The 26368-nt window shown below is 52.6% G+C and overlaps 1 protein-coding gene and 1 long non-coding RNA gene across 2 annotated transcripts in view; both read left to right on the top strand.

Annotated features, from left to right (window-relative positions):
- Positions 1–5714, top strand: part of LOC144738055 (uncharacterized) — a 35799-nt gene extending 30085 nt beyond the window's left edge. Inside the window, exons 6-10 of the mRNA XM_078620962.1 lie at positions 559–809; positions 2348–2479; positions 3085–3226; positions 4531–4718; positions 5401–5714. Of these exons, the coding sequence (XP_078477088.1) occupies positions 559–809; positions 2348–2479; positions 3085–3226; positions 4531–4718; positions 5401–5583 (896 nt within the window). The 3' untranslated portion in view covers positions 5584–5714. The remainder of the gene's footprint in view (positions 1–558; positions 810–2347; positions 2480–3084; positions 3227–4530; positions 4719–5400) is intronic.
- A 4559-nt stretch (positions 5715–10273) lies between these two features.
- Positions 10274–26368, top strand: part of LOC144738056 (uncharacterized) — a 68652-nt gene continuing 52557 nt past the window's right edge. The window contains exons 1-2 of the long non-coding RNA XR_013589126.1: positions 10274–11389; positions 15163–15729. This is a non-coding gene — a long non-coding RNA (uncharacterized LOC144738056). The remainder of the gene's footprint in view (positions 11390–15162; positions 15730–26368) is intronic.

Genomic DNA, 26368 nt, shown 5'->3' with positions numbered 1-26368 from the left:
GTCTGGTGCAGTGTTGAGTCTTTGGTGCAGTATTGAGTCTATGGTCCATGTTGAGTCTATGGTTAGTGTTTAGTTTGTCACGCAGTGTTGAGTCTTTGGTGCAGTATTGAGTCTATGGTGCAGTGTTGAGTCTATGGTGCAGTATTTAGTATTTGATGGAGTATTGAGTCTATGGTGCAGTGTTGAGTCTATGATACAGCATTGAGTATATGGTGCAGTATTGAGTCGATGGTGCAGTGTGGAGTCTATGATATAGTATTGAGTTGATGGTGCAGCATTGAGTTTATTGTACAGGGTTGAGTCTATGGTGCAGTATTTAGTCTTTGATGGAGTATCGAGTCTATGGTGCAGTGTTGAGTCTATGATACAGCATTGAGTATATGGTGCAGTATTGAGTCGATGGTGCAGTGTGGAGTCTATGATACAGTATTGAGTTTATGGTGCAGCATTGAGTCTATGGTGCAGTATTTAGTTTTTGATGAAGTATTGAGTCTTTGGTGCAGTACTGAGGAGTCTCTGAGTTGCATGATCCCGGTGCGACCCCTCTCCCATCCCCAGACTGGCAAAACACGTCCGCTATAAAAGTCCTCCACGCGAGGGACGGCAATATCGACGTGAGAGACCCGCAGCGCGTTTCGCAGACGCACGTGAGGGTCCTCACGTCGTCGCTGTCGATCTTCACGGCGGTGCTCCGGTGGATCCCCGGGCTCGTGTACCACGTGCACGCGGCCGTGCTCGTCTTCAAGGTGCCTGGCTCGCTCACGAAGCTGCAGCTGCACGTCGTCCCCTACGCTGACGCCAACATCGAAGTGAGTCGAATTTTTCCCTTTGGCAGCGTCGATCGCGGGAGACAGTCTCTGTGTGTCCGCGCTTGATAACGGGGAAGGGGGGGGGGGCGGCCGACGGGCGATTGAAGAGTCACGGGAAATCCAAAAGTGTCACCGTTATTCCGCGGATCTCTCAAGGAAAGCCGTAAGTAAAGGCATAGATTACGTCGAAGCTTCTCCTGCTATCGCACAGTTTCGTAAATGTAAACTCACAAAATAAATGATCGGATAAATCGCTCAAAATGAAGCACAGCAGACAATTTTTATTGTTTAGATTTAATATCAGATCGATGTTGCGCGGTTACTCAGTGATAACACTTTCCTGACTCCTGTCCAGGATAAGACTCGGCCCATTAATTGCAGAGCAAAGCCACAGCCAATCAGACATCAATCAAACTCTGCCCCACTGAGTGGATAGCAAAGCCAGAGCCAAGCAGACATCGATAAAACTCCACCACATTGTAATGATATTTCAACTATACTTTTGAGGCAATCACGTGGATTCCAGATTAGCTGGAGAAACACATGCAATAAACATTTACAAGAATAACAATGTTGTAAAACTGGTTTGTTTTATTAAAGCCAAAATCCATGAGTTAATATGTCATGTCAAAATCTCAGGTCCGCCGTTATTCCAGTAATTGCATAAAATGTACGGGGATAATCGAAAATTCACTGCAGTTATTGCTGTTGTAATGGTTTGGTGGACCATATAACAAGATGGCCGTGTGTTGGTGGACCACGTGGCTACGAGTCCTTAGCTTGAGGTGTGGATGCCACACTTACAACGCGTTTCACTGTAATGCGGCGACCAGGAGATATTAACTACCTGGTACACAGGAGGTCGTGTTCGATGTTGAGATGTTAACTACCTCGCCTGGTACACAGGAGGTTGTGGGTTCGATTTTGATTTGCTAACTACCTCGCCTGGTACACGGGAGGGTTGTGGGTTCGATCCCAGACCCTAACGCACACGTTGGCTAGGAGATGTTGACTACCTCGCCTGGCATGCAGGTATGCTGTGGTGTCGAGTCCAATGCTGTCGCATGCTGTATACTTGAGCTTTGCATGTTCTTCTCGTGGTGGTTGCATGGATTCTTTTCCTCAAGGGTGCTCTGGTTTTATTTCCCCTCCGCCTTTAGAATCAATGAGTTTTACCGCAAGCATGATTGTGTGGTTAATGCAGACTCGGCTGGTGCCTTGTCGTGATAATCACTGTCTATTTGGCCTTTGAAGTTTATTACACCTCTTGTGTTATTGATACTGGAAAAAAATATCCTGCAGATATAGCTGCACGAGCCGAGCAGCCGATGCGTTGGCGTTGCGCAACTGCCCCCGTGCTCGTCCGCCTTTTGGCGTCTTGCATAATTGTTTGTGGTCGTTAAAAACGACGGGTCATCAAATCGGACGGCAAACCCCCCTGACCCTGAGCGACTCAATTCGGCACTGTTTGGCAGGCGTGCAGGGGGGCGGGGGCGGTGGGAAGCGATCTGACACCGTGAACCCGTTTGATTTCGCAGCGCCTGAAAAGGAAGCTGCTGCAAGAACGCTACGAGTATTACAACATTCCTCCCAAGTCGGACAACACGCTGGTGGTGGCCAAACGTTACGCGCTGAGCTGCGACTTCACCACGAAATTGATACAGCCGCAGGTGAGCTGCCCTTCCCGTTTTCGTCTGCGGTTGAACATTTCGAGTTCAGGTCGTCGAGCGAGCGATTGTTTTCAACTACGGTTAACTCGCAATCAGCCACGCGAGCAGTTCGTCCAACCTGCGGATTAAACTGCACGCATTGAGATTTTGACAAATATTATTGACCCGTGTATTTTTTCCCCCTGGAGCCCAAATTAATAATCTAAAAAAACAGTAGTACACAATCTTGATTTGAAGCTTTCGTGACTGCAGGAGTCCATACTCTTTGGTTCTTTCGGTAAAGTCACGTAGGTATAAAATAAAATAGTAGTACACAATTGTGATATCTTGGGCTCCCTCGCCTGGTACACAAACTCCAAATATGGAGCAGCAAGGCATCATCAGGGTTGGGATCGAACCCACGACCTCATGGGATTTCTCCTCCAGTATAAATAAATCATATTTTTCTGAAACCAAACGAAAAGAGCTTACACACCATTGTGATATCTTGGGCTCTCTTGCCTGGTACACGAAAAGAACCCTCGACCGTCAACGATGCGCGAGAAGGGTGGGGATGGTATCCTCTTCTGCTTTTTCTTTTTTGGCCGCCCGTTTCGTCCGCACAGGAACTGACGATGGAGAACCCGCCGAGCGACAACAACTTCTTTCACGTCTCGTTCGACGGCGCCTTCCAGGAGGTCTTCCTCGCCCTGACGAAGAGGGGCAAGCAGGAGAAATACGTCTGGACGAGAATGGTCCAATGGCGAGGTGAGATACACTTATTACTTCTTTTTTTACTCACAAAATACCTGGCCGAAATGTTCTGCCAAACATGGCACGAAAAGTCACGTCTTCCTCAAGACGACTGCTTGTGTTGCGATCGAAACGTCGTAGTTTTGTTTTTCTTTGAACTTATCTACGTGACTTGAACCAAAAGACCCAAAAATAATGAATTTCTGCAGTCTTGCTTAAAGTCAACAGGGTTAAAACGATTTAAAATCTACATTATGGGACCTCCGTTGCCAGCACTAAAATATGAGAATAGGTTTTCCCCTTTTTTCTGGCAACAAAACAGCCTTTTTAAGATGTTAAAACTACAATCTGAAAACTTTTAAAATGAATCACGTCTGCATGAACAAAACTTGTGGTCAGAATGCAAACAAAAACTCTGATAATATATGTGCATTGAAACTGATTGGTCCACACCAGAGACAACTTTCATTTGAGCCTCGTCTAAAAACGTCAAAAGGCGTCCTCCGGTCTAACACCCTTTTTTGTTTTATTTCAGCATCTTAACGCCTGTTTTGTTACCAGAAAAAAGGGGAAACCCTATTCTCATATTTAAAATCTCTTAGTTTTAATTTTCACCAGGTGTAAGTCCCACTACTTAGCTGCATAGAAGCTCTTTGTCAGAAGTTTACTGGCTATCGCGAATGATAGCAGTACAACGAAATGGCTGATAGTAGAATCATCATCATCATCATTATCGTCGTGGTCGTGTGGACATCAATAGCAGCCAAAAACTCCGGACGCATGGCGACGTCGATTCTAAATGTGGAGGGGAAAAGTCAGAGGACTGGGAGGCAAATGCAAGCAGTGCCCATTACGAGCAGAAAGAGAGAGAGAGACGCAGCCTCGGAATATACATCAGCAGGCATCGTCATTGTTGGGATCAAACCCACGACCTCCTAAATACCAGGCGAGGTAGTTAACATCTCCTAGCTACCGTGAAATCAGGGTCCGGGATCGAACCCATGAAACTGTATACCAGGAGAGGTAGTTACAGTAACATCTCCTAGCCACCATGGCATCAGGGTCGGGATTGAACCCACACCTCCTGCATACCAGGAGAGGTAGTTAACATCTCCTAGCTACCGTGGCATCAGGGTCTGGGATCGAACCCACGCCCTCCTGCATACCAGGTGAGGTAGTTAACATCTTCTAGCCACTGAGTTGTTCAAAAGCGGGTGTGGTGTGGGGTGCCGTTGAATGGCCGTGGGAGCAAAAACTCGCAACTCCTCATCTCACAAACACTTGCCATGTCAACCCTTCTCTCCCCCTCGCATCCCAAGACAAGGAGACAGCTCCCCAAGCCCCCGAAGCTGCGAAGAGTCGACGCGTCAGCCCCCAGAGTCCGGAGCAACTCTTTGACAAGATCAGATCGGAGTTACCCACGTTGGTGGGAGCTCTGCAAGGCAACTTGACGCCCCTGCTCATTGAATTTGATGCAAAAAAGACATTGACGCCGCCGGAGATATCGGTACGTGTCTCTTCACCGGGCCCTACCGAACACGTGTCTGTCATTGTAATGCAGCGATGAACGCTGTCAATGTGCAGTGAGTAACCCGTTTAACGCGAGTTCGCACTACCGGATTTTCACTCTGCCACGTTTTTTTTTTCTCTTTTCTCCCACTACAACACAAGTACATTGCATGACAAACTACTCACTGCAACGTGAGCCTAGAGTGTGACAGACTCTTAACTATAACGTGAGTATAGCGTGTGACAGACGACTCACTACTACGTGAGTCTAGCGAGCAGCACCTATGAAGGCCGGAACGAGAGGGTGGGTGGCCAGCTCCACGCCCGGCCGCCTTTGGCTCCCTAGTAGCGATATTTACTCACCGCACCAGGTATTCATTTTAGGCTGAGTCGACCTAGGGGAGGCTCAGGACCCGTTCAAATAATCGTCACTGATGTTGGCCGTAAGCGGGAATCAGAATCAAATTAAATCGAACCCGGGTCGCCGGATTCGTAGCGCAGCGCTCCCCACACACACACACACAGACACACAAATTACACACTGACACATGCACACTGACACACACAGACACACACACTTGACATGCACACACACACACGTACACACGAGTGCAACGCACGTGACCTGGCGCACGAGCTTGCTGCTACTGCCGCCTGCTGGTGTCTTCTGTCACCTCCAGCAAATCCGAGCGGTGTCCTTCAGCAACGGCGGATTCGAGGCCGCCAGCCAGCTGGTGACGCGCATCCTGGAGAAGCACGCGGGCATCTCGGTGCCCGTGTGGGAGGCGCTGTGGCAGACCCGCGACACCTACAAGAAGCTCCGCGGCCTCCTGAGCGACGTCTTCCCCGACAGGGATCCGTGAAATCCGCACACCACCACCACCACCACCGCGGAGAGACAGAGGCCTTTCAGGAGCGTTTGGGCACCTGTCCACGCTTTGAAAGGAAACAAAGGGCACATAAAGCAAAGCATTGAAAGAAAAAAAAAACGAAATGATGAACGAAGCAAAGTGCCGACTACACCGAGCATCTTATTGTTTCCTCTAATCGTAAACAAAAAGGACACGTGTTCTCGAAGATACTCGGGGCCCGTCCATAAATGACGTCACACACCTGGGGGGGAGGGGGGGGTCAGACATTTGTGACGATGTGTGACGAGGGGGGTAGGGGGGGTTTGAGAAATGTAACGTCACGTAAAAATGCGCAACTTTGAATATATTTAAACGATAGAATTGTCATAACAACACTGATTTTTATTAATTTTCATTATTATCTGTTTGATTATTTTAATTTACTAAGATCACCTTTTATTTATTCCATGAAGGAGCATTTTGTAAAAAAATTTGAATGATTGTTATTAAACATTTTGATTCCAATGATTCTACCAGGGCCTTTCATTCTGCGAAATGAATACGTGATTGTTATAATTGTACTCTCCGTTTTGCTTCGTTCAACTACGAAGTTTCAAGTACTTTTTTATAGTTATAATTATTTTTTTATATTTGATGATTATAAGAGAATTTCAACATAATATTCTGAACATCTGCAGTTTTAGTTAGACGTTAAATATGTTATGCTAAATTTCAGCTTTCCAACACCTTTTTAATACATGTTTTCTCCTACAACATCAGTGTGCAGCGCCACATTAAATACGCACTACAATGACAATAGTTTGAAGTGATTTGAAGCATGTTTTATTTTCAAAATGGAAACATGATTTTATATTTGAGGAGGTGTCGGACTTTCTGTGACGCCGTGTGACGAGAGGGGGAGGGGGGGTCAAAAATCTACCAAAATGGCGTGACGTCATTTATGGACGGCTCCTTACTTGGCTCGGGCTTAAATCCATACACTGTCTGCGTTGCACACAAACACACACAGAGTGCGGTAGAACTATTAACCAGACGTCGAAGGCACGATGGGAAGGCCAACTCAATGGTCACGCTCCACTCGTGCCCTCATTTTGTGACCAGCAGTGGCAAAACAGGAACAGACCAAGAGCCTAAAAGTACACTGCCAATTCACTGTAAAGAGCCCAGTGTGTGAGTGTAGTGTCAACAATTCGGAGACAGAGTTTCTAGGAGGCACCTTCTTTATTCACCACGACTTCCACGGCCGTCGTCCACACCACACTTCCCAGGGTAGCTCAGCCTCGCCCGTACACAGCCTTGGCCGTCTAACACCCACGGCGCCGACTCCGAGACGGCCACCTGCTTGCTCTCCTTCGTAGCGCTACGTCCAGCGGAGACGTTTGGCGATGACGGAGACGAGACGACACCGACGACGAGACGGGTCCACTCCCGGAACCAGCAGCCTCGAGCTCCCCACTCTCAGCTCATTTTATGCTACTGGGCATGGCCCTGACCCCGCCCTGACCCTGCCCTGAGCCCGCCCAGACCCTGCCCTGACCCTGCCCTGACCCCGCCCTGACCCCACCCTGACCCCGCTCTGACTCCGCCCTGGCCCCGCCTCCCTTCTCGAACCCACGAGCAGGTTCCAGGCGCCTTCAGATGGGGTCCTCCGTGACCCTTTCCCCAGTTCCTCCGCTCTGCCAACTCACAGCCGCGTTGCTCACGCCCTCACCGGCGTGTGCGCTGTCTGTCTACCGCAGTTGCCGCTGCTGTCCACCAGGCGGCGCTATCACACGACATTTCTACAGGGTGCTTCAAAAAAAATAACACTTCTGATAATTTGAAACGACACGAGAAATGTGCCTCCGGGCTGTGGAGACGCGCGTCGACAATGATGGCGAACAAGTGGAGACTCTGTGACGTCTTTAAGCTATTAACATCACATTTGTTATCATGTCACAGTCTATATTATCCGTTCTTTTTCCGTAAAAAACGAAAGTCCCACTGCCGTTACCGCCACAAATTTGGGGGATACTTCCGCCGGGGGCCGCAGTGGCCGCTGGGAGCACGTCACATTCGCCGGGGGAGCAATGATCGCTGGGAGGAACGTCACTTCCGGGCCCAGCACGGTCCAACCAAACAACGCCACGTCATCAGCGCTACGACCGAACATACTGTAACCGGCGCCGGGGCCAGCACATCAGTCGTGCCCGCTGGTTGTCGCCTCCGCTCCGGCCAAAGGTCAGGATGTTATCTTGAGGGGCCAGTTAATTATTGGTTCGGTTGTGTGGGTGTCCCGAGCTCCGTTGATACCCCGTGGGTTGCTGGGTTAATGATTTGTGTTGAAACCTTGTTGGTTGTCGTTGCGGAGTTGCGATTGTTGTTGGGTATACTGTGTGGAGCTTCGCTCGTGAGTGTTGTCAATGTGTGTGCGAAACTTTGCTTGTGATTGTTAACAATGTACGGTTTGTATGGAGCTTTGTTCGTGATTGTTAATGTAGCTTGTGTTGTCATTGTTAACAATGTATAGACTGTATGGAGCATTGCTCGAGATGGTTGGCTATATGCGGACTGCATATGCTGCATGTATTGTAATCATTCGGCGATTCTTGGGTTTGTGTATATTTTCGTGTTCTAACATTTCGAATGCCTGCGTCCCATTGTTGATGTTAAGTGGTATTTTGAAATGACAGGTCCAGTGTGTTACGAACTCACTGGTTGGTTCCTATCCGTTGTTGCTCGACAAACGAAAGAAATAGTTTTTTTTTGTGCGAGGGTGCCCCTTAGGTTCTATGTAGATCAAGGGTGCGTGGGGCTGTAAATTGCCGCCACATTGCGTTGCTCTCTCAACTCGGTTGGTACAGCTGCATGCTGCAATGCGAGTCTCGGAGATGATATGTACGGATACGGGATGTGAGGTGTATTGTTGTGACCATTGGGTATTTGGGATCGTCACAAATTGTGCGTACCTGTTCGATATTAGATCATTTCAGTGGGGGATCCTAATTCAAATTGTATGTGTTGTGATGGTGTTAAATTGCGATTGTGTGAGGAATGACTGCCTTGGGTTTTGGCTGTGCCGTCATTGGTATGGGGCATTTAACTTTAGATGGTGACATGCTCCCAGGGATTTGGGATTGTGGTGCTGGCTGTCGAATATCTTGGGGTGCAGATCCTGACCAGGATGGCCCAGTGAGTGTTGCGTGTCTAACACGAGAGTCGTGGTCCCGTCATGCTATGGCTGGCGGCTTGACCTGACAGCCCGGAGATTGAGACACTCCGTGGCGTGTCTAGCCTAGTGGGCTGTGCGCTCACATGGCTCGGAAAGTGTGGTCCCATCATGCTATGGCTGACGGCTTGACCTGACGGCCCGGAGGTTGAGACCCTCTGTGGTGCTTCTGGAGCTGTAGGCTCGCCCTGTGGCCCGGAGATTGAGACACTCCGAGGCGCATTGAAACAGTGGGCTGGAGATTCGTAGTGTTCAGGTTTAGTTTTCCTGTTACGTTGGGACTGTATCCCTCAGATGTTAGGGTGCATCTTGTGCAGTGAACGATGGGTCTCCTCAGCTCGGTCGGTACAGCTGTGTGCTGCGATGCGAGTCTTGGAGAGAGACTGGGTTGAAGTTCCCCCAATACGGCCGACGTGTGCGCGTCGGAAAGGCGGGGTGTGATGCCGAGTGGCATGAGATGTCCGGGTTGGCCTTCAAGGGAGGGCTGCTGGGTTGTGCGAGTGCGGGAGACCACAGGGATGCGGTTCGCGCAGTTCAGACCGCGGGGGTGACATCTCCTGCAGGGATATGTGCGATGTCTCAGCCACATCATTGGCGAGTCGGGCATTGCTGCGGATCCCGAGGAAGGCTAGGTGTGCCACGGGTCGTTTGTTCATGTGTCATTGCTTCACCTTTTTGTTTATTGACGCTTGTATATAGTGTAAGTTTGTACAGGTGGGTTAGAGTAGTTATTATTGCTTTCTTGTTCTCTTTTCTTTTCCTGTTGAGGCTCGCTTATTTTTTTTATTCCCTTTCGTTAATTTACACTTTCTAATTATTGACAGCCAGGACGGCTGGAGGTTACGTAGAGGGGGTAATTTAGTGCCGTAGATGGGCCACGCTTACCGGCAGTGGTAGACGAGACCTATTTGCAAGGGTACCCCGTACTGCCAAGGGGGGGGGAGGGCTGCGGGGGATCTACGATCCCACACAATGCCTCCCCACGATGGGCAAAGGGGCATAAAAGGGATCTCCCCAGCCGATCGGGGCCAGTCGCAGCTCAAGACCCAAGACCAGCCAGCTTATGACCCTGGACCCCTCGTCCCGCTTGTCCTTGTAAGGGCCGGGACGCTGTGCGGGCCAGTGGTGGGACTCTGGGACTCCCGGCTCTACGTCCTTGTAAAGGCGAGTTCCGAGGAAGCCAGAGTCTAGACCCGCATCTTGGCTGGGTCGGGTCAGGTAGCCTCCCCTAGGGTAATTGTAGCCGGAGGACCCGAGAGCGTAGCCAGAGTCATGCACGCTAAGAGTAGGCTGTGTCCGTAGGCTGTGTCCCTAGGCTGTGTCCCTGGGCTGTGTCCCTGGGCTGTGTCCCTGGGCTGTGTCCCTGGGCTGTGTCCCTGGGCTGTGTCCCTGGGCTGTGTCCCTGGGCTGTGTCCGTGGGCTGTGTCCCTGGGCTGTGTCCCTAGGCTGTGTCCCTAGGCTGTGTCCCTAGGCTGTGTCCCTAGGCTGTGTCCCTAGGCTGTGTCCCTAGGCTGTGTCCCTAGGCTGTGTCCCTAGGCTGTGTCCCTAGGCTGTGTCCCTAGGCTGTAACAGAGCATCAGGACTGTTGGAGTGTTGTATCGTAATAAAGAAGTTACCTCTACAAGTGTCTCCGGAACCCATTACACAGGGAATGGCTCCGACTACCGGCCCGTAGTTTTACCCGGTCCCGCTCACCATCATAAAGGTCCTGAATTATCGTGAGCAGCGGGCCAGGGACCCTGAAAGCACGAAGAACAACCCAGAGTCTAGGCCTACTGATGGTATTACAGGCCTTGACCAGGTCAATCAAGCAGAGATGTAGGTCTTATAGGAATTCCCTACACCTCTGCTGTAGCAGACAGACAGAAATATTGCATTTGTGCAGGACCGCCCTTTCCTGAAACCGCATTGGGGCTCCGCAAGCCTCTCTTTAGCGTGCCTAGCAAGGTGATGTTGAATAATCTTCGCCAGGTCATTTTCCAGCACAAGGAGGAGTGAGATTCCCCTGTAGTTGTTAACATCACCCATCACCATCAACTACCAAGGCATCCTTCCAATCCTGCGAAACCCGTCCAGTGGTCCAGACTGTTGTTATGATGTCATGTAGGGCAGTCTGTGCACAAACGCCACCCTCCCTCAGCATTTTGCTTGGGAGATCATCTCTGCCCGGTGCCTTTCCTGGTCTCAGATTGCGGATCTCCTTTAGTACTTCCTCAACAGATGGCACCTCAGCCATCCACTCACAGGGGGTGACTTCTTCTTCTAATATTTGAGGCACGGCAGCCTCGGCAGGGTCAACCCCACTTTGTTCCACGTTTTTTACCAGGCTGAGGGAATTCTCCTCCCCCAGGACGTCACAAAAATGCTCAGCAAATATGCAAACCTGTTCCTGGGGGTCGGAGATTGGATCACCGTTTTTGCACTAATTATGGATTTTGGTGTGGTGCTGCAGGTTACTTTGTGGATGGAATGAAAGAGCTATTTGTGATCGCGGGCCATTGAGGCAGACTCCATCTCCTCAGCAACCCGCGACCACCACCCATCCTTGCAGCACCTCATGGCTCTCCGAACCTCCGATTGAAGGTTGTGGTAAGCCTCCTCATTCTCTGATATGGGATGCTGTAGACGATGAGAGTGGGCTTGTCGCTTTTTCGCAGCCAGCCTGAACACCTCCTCTGTCAGCCCAGGGTCTCTGGAGAGGTCTTGGACCGTGTACCCAAAGCAGCTATTGCAGCTGCATGAGCCACAGTCCTAAACCTCGCCCATTTCCCCTTGACATCTGGAGGAGTGGGGGATGATGCTAACCCTAGCCGCAAGCGATAATGCAATTCTCGCTTGCACTTTTCACCAGCTAGCTGAGACCAGGCCACTTTGGGTTTGATTGGGGTCCTGGGTGTACACCCACCACCAGAGTGGAAGAATGGCAGGCGCATCTTACAGATGACAAGTCGATGGTCAGTGGGCAGATATTCTCCCCGGTAGGTCCTGGTGTCAAGGACATTGGCCCTCATCCGCTGTTCCGTCACTATGTAGTCCTGCGGATGTTCTTGCTTGGACCCGGCATGCATCCATGATGTTCTGTCGATGCGCCGATGCCGGAACAGGGTGTTGGTAATTAGAAGCCCATGGGCTGCACAATAATCTAGCAGCCTCCTACCGTTGTTATTGAGCTGATCTAGCCCATGCCTTCCAATCACTCCAGACCAGGTGCTAGCACCATGACCAACTCGGGCATTTAAGTCACCCAACAAGATGACTGACTCTATCCCGAGGGGCCACTTTAGCCAGCACCTGTGACAATACAGTGAGGGAAATAAGTATTTGATCTCCTGCTGATTTTGTACGTTTGCCCACTGACAAAGAAATGATCAGTCTATAATTTTAATGGTAGGTTTATTTGAACAGTGAGAGACAGAATAACAACAACAAAATCGATTTGCATTTTAATGAGGGTAAATAAGTATTTGACCCCCTCTCAATCAGAAAGATTTATGGCTCCCAAGTGTCTTGTATACAGGTAACGAGCTGAGACTAGGAGCACACTATTAAAGGGAGTGCTCCTAATCTCAGCTTGCTACCTGTATAAAAGACACCTGTTCACAGAAGAAATCAATTAATCAGATTCCAAACTCTCCACCATGGCCAAGACCAAAGAGCTCTCCAAGGATGTCAGGGACAAGATTGTAGACCTACACAAGGCTGGAATGGGCTACAAGACCATCGCCAAGCAGCTTGGTGAGAAGGTGACAACAGTTGGGGCGATTATTCGCAAATGGAAGAAACACAAAAGAACTGTCAATCTCCCTCGGCCTGGGGCTCCATGCAAGATCTCACCTCGTGGAGTTGCAATGATCATGAGAACGGTGAGGAATCAGCCCAGAACTACACGGGAGGATCTTGTCAATGATCTCAAGGCAGCTGCGACCATAGTCACCAGGAAAACAGTTGGTAACACACTACGCCGTGAAGGACTGAAATCCTGCAGTGCCCGCAAGGTCCCCCTGCTCAAGAAAGCACATACACATGCCTGTCTGAAGTTTGCCAATGAACATCTCAATGATTCAGAGGACAGTTGGGTGAAAGTGTTGTGGTCAGATGAGACCAAAATGGAGCTCTTTTGCATCAACTCAACTCGCCGTGTTTGGAGGAGGTGGAATGCTGCTTATGACCCCAAGAACATCATCCCCACCGTCAAACATGGAGGTGGAAACATTATGCTTTGGGGGTGTTTTTCTGCTCAGGGGACAGGACAACTGCACCGCATAAAAGGGACGATGGACGGGCCATGTACCGTCAAATCTTGGATGAGAACCTCCTTCCCACAGCCAGGGCATTGAAAATGGGTCGTGGATGGGTATTCCAGCATGACAATGACCCAAAACACACGGCCAAGGCAACAAAGCAGTGGCTCAAGAAGAAGCACATTAAGGTCCTGGAGTGGCCTAGCCAGTCTCCAGACCTTAATCCCATAGAGAATCTGTGGAGGGAGCTGAAGGTTCGAGTTGCCAAACGTCAGCCTCAAAACCTTAATGACTTGGAGAAGATCTGCAAAGAGGAGTGGGACAAAATCCCTCCTGAGATGTGTGCAAACCTGGTGGCCAACTACAAGAAACGTCTGACCTCTGTGATTGCCAATAAGGGTTTTTCCACCAAGTACTAAGTCGTGTTTTGCAGAGGGATCAAATACTTATTTCCCTCATTAAAATGCTAATCAATTTATAACATTTTTGACATGCGTTTTTTGGATTTTTCTATTGTTATTCTGTCTCTCGCTGTTCAAATAAACCTACCATTAAAATTATAGACTGATCATTTCTTTGTCAGTGGGCAAACGTACAAAATCAGCAGGGATCAAATACGTTTTTCCCTCACTGTAGGTCATAGAAGGCATCTGACTCATCGGCCTTGCCTGCATCCCTCCACGGATGTTCGTCTTCGGTGTTGGCATAAGTAGCGACGACCACAACTCCACTTCCGGCTGATGGGAAGGCGAGCCAAAAGTAGCCTGGGGCTTACAGCTTCCCACATCTCACCACCACGCTCCCAAGCCCCCTTCATTATTTCGTTCAGAAGAAGAGCCACACCCTGTTGTTTGGAAGTCTCCCGCCCCGAGTAGAGGACTATCCACCCCTCATGGTGGCAGAAGCCAGAGCTGGTCCACCAGACCTCCTGAATACCACAGAGATCCAGGCATTACCGGTCCAGCTCCCAACAGCGGAGAGGCAGCCTCTCCTCCGCAGTGAGCGTTCGAACATTCCACGTGGCCACCCGCAGTGGTGTTTGTTGTTTCTGGAGGAGCCCCAATGGTGGAGCCCCAATGGTAAGGATTTAATCTCCTGGCTCCGCCAAATGGGGTTTGGCCATGAGACGTCATAGATGCCTGTCCCCCCGGGGCCTCTGGCACAAGCTTAATGAGATATTTTAGACGTGGTTTTGTGGTAATTAATTGAAGGTGGAGGGGTTACGAGCCCCTCGCACCCATCCAGATCCCTATTTTGGCTGCTGTGGTGGTTACAAACGCCATGAGGGGAATGGCCAATTTAAATTGGCCCTCCCACCCACGGAACTGCTCACCACAGCGTTGCCATCCAGCACCAACAAGGAGGTAGGATGTTGTTTTTGCCGGACCCACAGAGATACACACAGAGACACCCACAGAGACTCACAGAGACCGACAGAGACACCCACAGAGACCTACAGACACCCACAGAGACCCACAGAGATACACACAGAGACACCCAGAGAGACCAACAGAGACTCACACAGACCCACATAGACCCACAGAGACACCCGAAGGTTACTTCAACATACACGCATGCATAGGTGCTGCTGCTCGCTAACATCACTTGCCCCTACGGTCTGTTAATGCTACACGACGGATTTTATCTTGTAACGAGACGAGGGTTGTTTGGTAACCCCTCCACCTACCACGATTTATGGAGGACCCAGCAGGGTAAGAAAGAGAAAGGACTCTCTGATGCCCTCTGGCCAAACCACGACTTGGCGTAGCCACAGTGAAAGCCTCCCCCCTTCTTCTCGTGGTTCCCCCAGGAACAAGGGGACCACCGCGGTTCGGCTGCGTGGAATTTTCGGACTCTCGCCACAGAGGAGAGGCTGTTACTGCTCAGTCTGGAGGTGGTCCGGTACCGCCTGGATCTGTGTGGAATACTGGAGGTCTGTTGGACCCTTCTGGGAACTGACGTCTGTGCATCTGGTTGAAGGCATCGATGTGTACCAACATCTGGTACCGGTCTTGTGTTGAGCAAGTGTATAAATGATTCTGTGATCGAGTGTCTGATATTGATGATAAAATTGGCATGATCTTATTGATGATGATGTCTGTCATACAATGTGGCGTGTAGATTCCTCGCCATCATGTCTGAACCAGCGCGATGGCAACTGAAATCGCCATCACCACCACCTCCATCAGCCAAACCCACACCACCACCACCGCCACCACCATCTCCATCAGCCAAACCCACACCACCGCCACCTCCATCAGTCAAACCCACACCGCCACCACCACTACCACCACCTCTATCATCCCAACTCACACCACCACTACCACCACCTCTATCATGTCAACCCGCACTGCCACCACCATCCACTCGACCACATCTGAGCTCGAACCCCTCAGCTCTGCCCGCCAGCGTGCCACCCAGAAAGCCAGCACCACCGGAGCCACCGATCTTTCTGCCGCTGTGCAAGATAGAAGCGGGGTCCTCTCTGCCGCTACCACCGCCGGACTCCGTTCAGCCACCATTCGAGACCCTGACGGGCGGGCTGCCCCCTGCAGTGGGCGTCGGCGGCGATGACGAGGATGAGACAGCAGGGGGGAGGGGCAGCCGGTTCGCGGCGACGGTCGGCGGAGCTCGGAGCCCGGTGCTGGGGCAGCAGCTCCCCCTGCCGGCGCCGTTGCAACTGCGCAGGTGAGAGACGTCGGTGCCAGGTGGGTGAATGGGCGCTCGGGGGGCTGGTGGTAAACGGGAGAGGAAGACAAAAGCTGAAATGAAAACACGTCGTTAGGTACAGTGAGGCTTCCCTTTTAGTTGGGTGGTTGTGGTGGTGGTTGGGTGGCTGGTTGTGGTTGGGTGCGTGGTTGTGGTTGAGTGGGTGGTGGTGGTTGGGTAGGTGGTTGTGGTTGGGTGGTTGTAGTCAGTTGTGGTGGTAATGGTGGTGGTGGTGGCTGGATGGTTGTGGTGGTGCCAATGGTTGTGGTGATGGTGGCTGGGTGGTTGTGTTGATGTTTGATAGTGATGCAGTTGATGATGTTGATGGTGTTGAAATACTCACAGAGACCCACAGAGACAACCACAGAGACCCACAGAGACACACAGAGACACCGACAGAGACTAACGGAGACCCACAGAGACACCCACAGAGACCAACAAAGACACCCAAAGAGACCCACAGAGACAAACACAGAGACACCCACAGAGACTCACAGAGACACCCACAGAGACCCACAAAAACACCCAAAGAGACCCACAAAGACACCCACAGAGACACCAACACAGACCCACAGAGACACCCACAGAGACCCACAAAGACAACCACAGAGACCCACAGAGACACCCACAGGGACACCTACAGAGACCCACAGAGACCTACAGAGACTTACAGAGACACCCACAGGGACACCCACAGAGACCCACAGGGACACCGACAGAGACCCACAGAGACCCACAGAGACTCACAGAGACACCCACAGGGACACCGACAGAGACCCACAGAGACCCACAGAGACTGTGGGTGGTAGTGGCTGGGTGGTTGTGTTGATGTTTGACAGTGATGCAGTTGATGATGTTGATGGTGTTGAGAAAACCCACAGAGACCCACGGAGACACACACAGAGACACCGACAGAGACTCACGGAGACCCACAGAGACCCACAGAGACCCACAGAGACACCCACAGAGACCCACAAAGACACCCAAAGAGACCCACAGAGACACACACAGAGACACTCACAGAGACCCACAGAGACACCCACAGAGACCCACAAAGACACCCAAAGAGACCCACAGAGACACCCACAGAGACCCACAGAGACACACACACAGACACATACAGAGACTCACCGAGACCCACAGAGACCTACAGAGACACCCACAGAGACCCACAGAGACCTACAGAGACTCACAGAGACACCCACAGAGACACCCACAGAGACACCCACAGAGACCCACAGAGACACACACAGAGACCCACAGAGACCCACAGAGACACCCACAGAGACCCACAAAAACCCACAGGGACACCGACAGAGACCCACAGAGATCCACAGAGACTCATAGAGACACCCACAGAGACACCCACAGAGCCCCACAGAGACATCCACAGAGACCCAAAGAGACACACAAAGAGACCCACAGAGACTCACCGAGACCCACAGAGACCCACAGAGACTCACCGAGACCCACAGAGACCCACATAGACTCACCGAGACCCACAGAGACCCACAGAGACACCCACAGAGACACCCACAGAGACACCCACAGTGACAACCCACAGAGACCCACAGAGACACACACAGAGACACTCACAGAGACCCACAGAGACACCCACAGAGACCCACAAAGACACCCAAAGAGACCCACAAAGACACCCACAGAGACCCACAGAGACACACACAGAGACACATACAGAGACTCACCGAGACCCACAGAGACCCGCATAGACTCACCGAGACCCACAGAGACCCACAGAGACTCACCGAGACCCACAGAGACCCACAGAGACACACACAGAGACACACACAGAGACACATACAGAGACCCACAGAGACCCACAGAGACTAACAGAGACACCCACAGAGACACACACAGAGACACACACAGAGACACCGACAGATACTCACAGAGACCCACAGAGAGCCACAGAGACACCCACAGAGACCCACAAAGACACCCAAAGAGACCCACAAAGACACCCACAGAGACACCAACACAGACCCACAGAGACACCCACAGAGACCCACAGAAACATCCACAGAGACCAACAGAGACACCCACAGAGACTCACAGAGACACCCACAGAGACACCCACAGAGACACCCACAGAGACACCTACAGAGACACACAGAGACACCCACAGAGACCCACAGAGACACACACAGAGACACACACAGAGACACATACAGAGACCCACAGAGACCCACAGAGACTAACAGAGACACCCACAGAGACACCCACAGAGACACACACAGAGACACCGACAGATACTCACAGAGACCCACAGAGAGCCACAGAGACACCCACAGAGACCCACTAAGACACCCAAAGAGACCCACAAAGACACCCACAGAGACACCAACACAGACCCACAGAGACACCCACAGAGACCCACAGAAACATCAACAGAGACCAACAGAGACACCCACAGAGACTCACAGAGACACCCACAGAGACACCCACAGAGAAACCCACAGAGACACCTACAGAGATACACAGAGACACCCACAGAGACCCACAGAGACTCACAGAGACACCACAGAGACACCCACAGAGACCCATAAAGACAACCACAGAGACCCACAGAGACCCACAGAGACACCCACAGGGACACCCACAGAGACCCACAGAGACCTACAGAGACTCACAGAGACACCCACAGGGACACCCACAGAGACCCACAGAGACCCACAGAGACTCACAGAGACACCCACAGGGACACCGACAGAGACCCACAGAGACCCACAGAGACTGTGGGTGGTGGTGGTGGCTGGGTGGTTGTGTTGATGTTTGACAGTGATGCAGTTGATGATGTTGATGGTGTTGAGACACCCACAGAGACACACGGAGACACACACAGAGACACCGACAGAGACTCACGGAGACCCACAGAGACCCACAGAGATACCCACAGAGACCCACAGAGACACCCACAGAGACCCACAAAGACACCCAAAGAGATCCACAGAGACACACACAGAGACACTCACAGAGACCCACAGAGACACCCACAGAGACCCACAAAGACACCCAAAGAGACCCACAGAGACACCCACAGAGACCCACAGAGACACACACAGAGACACATACAGAGACTCACCGAGACCCACAGAGACCCACAGAGACACCCACAGAGACCCACAGAGACCTACAGAAACTCACAGAGACACCCACAGAGACACCCAGAGACACCCACAGAGACCCACAGAGACACACACAGAGGCTCACAGAGACCCACAGAGACCCACAGAGACACCCACAGAGACCCACAAAGACCCACAGGGACACCGACAGAGACCCACAGAGACCCACAGAGACTCATAGAGACACCCACAGAGACACCTACAGAGACCCACAGAGACATCCACAGAGACCCAAAGAGACACACACAGAGACCCACAGAGACTCACCGAGACCCACAGAGACCCACAGAGACTCACCGAGACCCACAGAGACCCACAGAGACACCCACAGAGACACCCACAGAGACACCCACAGTGACAACCCACAGAGACCCACAGAGACACACACAGAGACACACACAGAGACACACACAGAGACACACAGAGACCCATAGCGACTAACAGAGACACCCACAGAGACACCCACAGAGACACACACAGAGACACAGACAGAGACTCACAGAGACCCACAGAGACCCACAGAGACCCACAGAGACACACACAGAGACACATACAGAGACTCACGAGACCCACAGAGACCCACAGAGAGACCCACAGAGACCCTCAGAGGCCCGCAGAGACTCACAGAGACACCCACAGAGACACCCACAGAGACACACACAGAGACACCAACAGAGACTCACAGAGACCCACAGAGACCCACAGAGACCCCCATAGAGACCAAAAAAGACACCCACAGAGACACCCACAGAGACACCCACAGAGACCCACAGAGACCCACAGACTCACCGAGACCCACAGAGACCCACAGAGACCCCCACAGAGACCCAAAAAGACCCCCACAGAGACCCCCACAGAGACACCCACAGAGACACCCACAGAGACACCCACAGAGACACCCACAGAAACACCCACAGAGACCCACAGAGACACACACAGAGACACATACAGAGACTCACCGAGACCCACAGAGACCCACAAAGACCCACAGAGTCCCACACAGACACCCACATAGACCCACAGAGACCTACAGAGACTCACAGAGACACCCACAGAGACACCCAGAGACACACACAAAGAATTACCCACAGAGACCCACAGAGACACCCATAGAGACTCACCGATACCCACAGAGACCCACAGAGACACCCACAGAGACCCATAAAGACAACCACAGAGACCCACAGAGACCCACAGAGACACCCACAGGGACACCCACAGAGACCCACAGAGACCTACAGAGACCCACAGAGACACCCACAGGGACACCCACAGAGACCCACAGAGACCCACAGAGACACACACAGAGACACATACAGAGACTCACGAGACCCACAGAGACCCACAGAGAGACCCACAGAGACCCTCAGAGGCCCGCAGAGACTCACAGAGACACCCACAGAGACACCCACAGAGACACACACAGAGACACCAACAGAGACTCACAGAGACCCACAGAGACCCACAGAGACCCCCATAGAGACCAAAAAAGACACCCACAGAGACACCCACAGAGACACCCACAGAGACCCACAGAGACCCACAGACTCACCGAGACCCACAGAGACCCACAGAGACCCCCACAGAGACCCAAAAAGACCCCCACAGAGACCCCCACAGAGACACCCACAGAGACACCCACAGAGACACCCACAGAGACACCCACAGAAACACCCACAGAGACCCACAGAGACACACACAGAGACACATACAGAGACTCACCGAGACCCACAGAGACCCACAAAGACCCACAGAGTCCCACACAGACACCCACATAGACCCACAGAGACCTACAGAGACTCACAGAGACACCCACAGAGACACCCACAGAGACACACACAAAGAATTACCCACAGAGACCCACAGAGACACCCATAGAGACTCACCGATACCCACAGAGACCCACAGAGACACCCACAGAGACCCATAAAGACAACCACAGAGACCCACAGAGACCCACAGAGACACCCACAGGGACACCCACAGAGACCCACAGAGACCTACAGAGACCCACAGAGACACCCACAGGGACACCCACAGAGACCCACAGAGACCTACAGAGACTCACAGAGACACCCACAGCCACCCACAGAGATCCACAGAGACCCACAGAGACCCACAGAAACACACACAGAGACACATACAGAGACCCACAGAGACACACAGAGACACACACAGAGACCCACAGAGACAACCAAAGAGACTCCCACAAAGACCAAAAAAGACACCCACAGAGACACCCACTGAGACACCCATAGAGACCCACAGAGACCCACAGAGACTCAGCGAGACCCACAGAGACCCACAGAGACTCACCGAGACCCACAGAGACCCACAGAGACCCCCACAGAGACCCAAAAAGACCCCCACAGAGACCCCCACAGAGACACCCACAGAGACACCCACAGAGACACCCACAGAGACACCCACAGAGACCCACAGAGACACACACAGAGACACATACAGAGACTCACCGAGACCCACAGAGACCCACAAAGACCCACAGAGACCCACAGAGACATCCACATAGACCCACAGAGACCTACAGAGACTCACAGAGACACCCACAGAGACACCCACAGAGACACACACGAAGAATTACCCACAGAGACCCACAGAGACACCCACAGAGACTCACCGATACCCACAGAGACCCACAGAGACCCACAGAGACCCACAGAGACCCACAGAGACCCACAGTGACACCCACAGAGACCCACAGAGACCCACAGAGACTCACAGAGACACCCACAGAGACACCCACAGAGACACACAGAGACACACACAGAGACCCACAGAGACAGCCACAGAGAGCCCCACAAAGACCAAAAGACACCCACAGAGACACCCACTGAGACACCCACAGAGACCCACAGAGACACCCACAGAGACCCACAAAAACACCCAAAGAGACCCACAGAGACACCCACAGAGACACCCCCACAGACCCACAGAGACACCCACAGAGACACCCACAGAGACCCACAGACACCCAGAGACCCACAGAGACACACACAGAGACACCCACAGAGACCCCCAGAGACCCCCAGAGACCCACAGAGACCCACAAAGACCCACATAGACCCACAGAGACACCCACATAGACCCACAGAGACCTACAGAGACTCACAGAGACACCCACAGAGACACCCACAGAGACACACACGAAGAATTACCCACAGAGACCCACAAAGACACCCACAAAGACTCACTGATACACACAGAGACCCACAGAGACACCCACAGAGACCCACAGAGACACACACAGAGACACATACAGAGACTCACCGAGACCCACAGAGACACCCACAGAGACCCACAGAGACCCACAGAGACCCACAGAGACCCACAGAGACCCACAGAGACACATACAGAGACACCCACATAGACCCACAAAGACACACACAAAAACACCAACACAGACTCAGAGACCCACAGAGACCCACAGAGACCCACAGAGACGCCCACAGAGACCCACAAAGACACCCAAAGAGACCCACAGAGACACACAGAGACACCCACAGAGAACCACAGAGACCCCCAGAGACACACACAGCCACCCACAGAGACACCCACAGCCACCCACAGAGACCCACAGAGACCCACAGAAACACACACAGAGACACATACAGAGACCCACAGAGACACACAGAGACACACACAGAGACCCACAGAGACAACCACAGAGACTCCCACAAAGACCAAAAAAGACACCCACAGAGACACCCACTGAGACACCCACAGAGACCCACAGAGACCCACAGAGACTCAGCGAGACCCACAGAGACCCACAGAGACTCACCGAGACCCAAAGACACCCACAGAGACCCCCACAGAGACCCAAAAAGACCCCCACAGAGACCCCCACAGAGACACCCACAGAGACACCCACAGAGACACCCACAGAGACCCACAGAGACACACACAGAGACACATACAGAGACTCACAGAGACCCACAAAGACCCACAGAGACCCACAGAGACACCCACATAGACCCACAGAGACACCCACAGAGACACACACGAAGAATTACCCACAGAGACCCACAGAGACACCCACAGAGACTCACCGATACCCACAGAGACCCACAGAGACCCACAGAGACCCACAGAGACCCACAGAGACCCACAGAGACCCACAGTGACACCCACAGAGACCCACAGAGACCCACAGAGACTCACAGAGACACCCACAGAGACACCCACAGAGACACACAGAGACACACACAGAGACCCACAGAGACAACCACATAGAGCCCCACAAAGACCAAAAAAGACACCCACAGAGACACCCACTGAGACACCCACAGAGACCCACAAAGACCCACAGAGACTCACAGAGACACCCACAGAGACTCACAGAGACACCCACAGAGACTCACAGAGACCCACAGAGACCCACAGAGACCCACAGAGACACGCACAGATACCCACAGAGACCCACAAAGACACCCACAGAGACCCACAGAGACACCCACAGAGAATCACAGAGACACCCACAGAGACCCACAACAACACCCAAAGAGACCCACAGAGACACCCACAGAGACACCCACACAGACCCACAGAGACACCCACAGAGGCCCATAGAGACACCCACAGAGACCCACAGAGACACCCACAGAGACACCCACACAGACCCACAGAGACACCCACACAGACCCACAGAGACACCCACAGAGGCCCACAAAGACACCCACAGAGACGCCCACAGAGACCCACAAAGACACCCAAAGAGACCCACAGAGACACACAGAGACACCCACAGAGAACCACAGAGACCCCCAGAGACACACACAGCCACCCACAGAGACACCCACAGCCACCCACAGAGACCCACAGAGACCCACAGAAACACACACAGAGACACATACAGAGACCCACAGAGACACACAGAGACACACACAGAGACCCACAGAGACAACCACAGAGACTCCCACAAAGACCAAAAAAGACACCCACAGAGACACCCACTGAGACACCCACAGAGACCCACAGAGACCCACAGAGACTCAGCGAGACCCACAGAGACCCACAGAGACTCACCGAGACCCACAGACACCCACAGAGACCCCCACAGAGACCCAAAAAGACCCCCACAGAGACCCCCACAGAGACACCCACAGAGACACCCACAGAGACACCCACAGAGACCCACAGAGACACACACAGAGACACATACAGAGACTCACCGAGACCCACAGAGACCCACAAAGACCCACAGAGACCCACAGAGACACCCACATAGACCCACAGAGACACCCACAGAGACACACACGAAGAATTACCCACAGAGACCCACAGAGACACCCACAGAGACTCACCGATACCCACAGAGACCCACAGAGACCCACAGAGACCCACAGAGACCCACAGAGACCCACAGAGACCCACAGTGACACCCACAGAGACACCCACAGAGACACACAGAGACACACACAGAGACCCACAGAGACAACCACATAGAGCCCCACAAAGACCAAAAAAGACACCCACAGAGACACCCACTGAGACACCCACAGAGACCCACAGAGACCCACAGAGACCCACAGAGACACGCACAGAGACCCACAAAGACACCCACAGAGACCCACAGAGACACCCACAGAGAATCACAGAGACACCCACAGAGACCCACAAAAACACCCAAAGAGACCCACAGAGACACCCACAGAGACACCCACACAGACCCACAGAGACACCCACAGAGGCCCATAGAGACACCCACAGAGACCCACAGAGACACCCACAGAGACACCCACACAGACCCACAGAGACACCCACACAGACCCACAGAGACACCCACAGAGGCCCACAAAGACACCCACAGAGACGACCACAGAGACCCACAAAGACACCCAAAGAGACCCACAGAGACACACAGAGACACCCACAGAGAACCACAGAGACCCCCAGAGACACACACAGCCACCCACAGAGACACCCACAGCCACCCACAGAGACCCACAGAGACCCACAGAAACACACACAGAGACACATACAGAGACCCACAGAGACACACAGAGACACACACAGAGACCCACAGAGACACCCACAGAGACACCCACACAGACCCACAGAGACACCCACAGAGGCCCATAGAGACACCCACAGAGACCCACAGAGACACCCACAGAGACACCCACACAGACCCACAGAGACACCCACACAGACCCACAGAGACACCCACAGAGGCCCACAAAGACACCCACAGAGACGCCCACAGAGACCCACAAAGACACCCAAAGAGACCCACAGAGACACACAGAGACACCCACAGAGAACCACAGAGACCCCCAGAGACACACACAGCCACCCACAGAGACACCCACAGCCACCCACAGAGACCCACAGAGACCCACAGAAACACACACAGAGACACATACAGAGACCCACAGAGACACACAGAGACACACACAGAGACCCACAGAGACAACCACAGAGACTCCCACAAAGACCAAAAAAGACACCCACAGAGACACCCACTGAGACACCCACAGAGACCCACAGAGACCCACAGAGACTCAGCGAGACCCACAGAGACCCACAGAGACTCACCGAGACCCACAGACACCCACAGAGACCCCCACAGAGACCCAAAAAGACCCCCACAGAGACCCCCACAGAGACACCCACAGAGACACCCACAGAGACACCCACAGAGACCCACAGAGACACACACAGAGACACATACAGAGACTCACCGAGACCCACAGAGACCCACAAAGACCCACAGAGACCCACAGAGACACCCACATAGACCCACAGAGACACCCACAGAGACACACACGAAGAATTACCCACAGAGACCCACAGAGACACCCACAGAGACTCACCGATACCCACAGAGACCCACAGAGACCCACAGAGACCCACAGAGACCCACAGAGACCCACAGTGACACCCACAGAGACACCCACAGAGACACACAGAGACACACACAGAGACCCACAGAGACAACCACATAGAGCCCCACAAAGACCAAAAAAGACACCCACAGAGACACCCACTGAGACACCCACAGAGACCCACAGAGACCCACAGAGACCCACAGAGACACGCACAGAGACCCACAAAGACACCCACAGAGACCCACAGAGACACCCACAGAGAATCACAGAGACACCCACAGAGACCCACAAAAACACCCAAAGAGACCCACAGAGACACCCACAGAGACACCCACACAGACCCACAGAGACACCCACAGAGGCCCATAGAGACACCCACAGAGACCCACAGAGACACCCACAGAGACACCCACACAGACCCACAGAGACACCCACACAGACCCACAGAGACACCCACAGAGGCCCACAAAGACACCCACAGAGACGACCACAGAGACCCACAAAGACACCCAAAGAGACCCACAGAGACACACAGAGACACCCACAGAGAACCACAGAGACCCCCAGAGACACACACAGCCACCCACAGAGACACCCACAGCCACCCACAGAGACCCACAG

The sequence above is a fragment of the Lampetra planeri genome, chromosome 77 (genome assembly GCF_965212315.1).
Source record: "Lampetra planeri chromosome 77, kcLamPlan1.2.h2, whole genome shotgun sequence".
NCBI classification, from domain to species: domain Eukaryota; kingdom Metazoa; phylum Chordata; class Hyperoartia; order Petromyzontiformes; family Petromyzontidae; genus Lampetra; species Lampetra planeri.
This window is presented reverse-complemented; position numbering and strand designations above follow the sequence as displayed.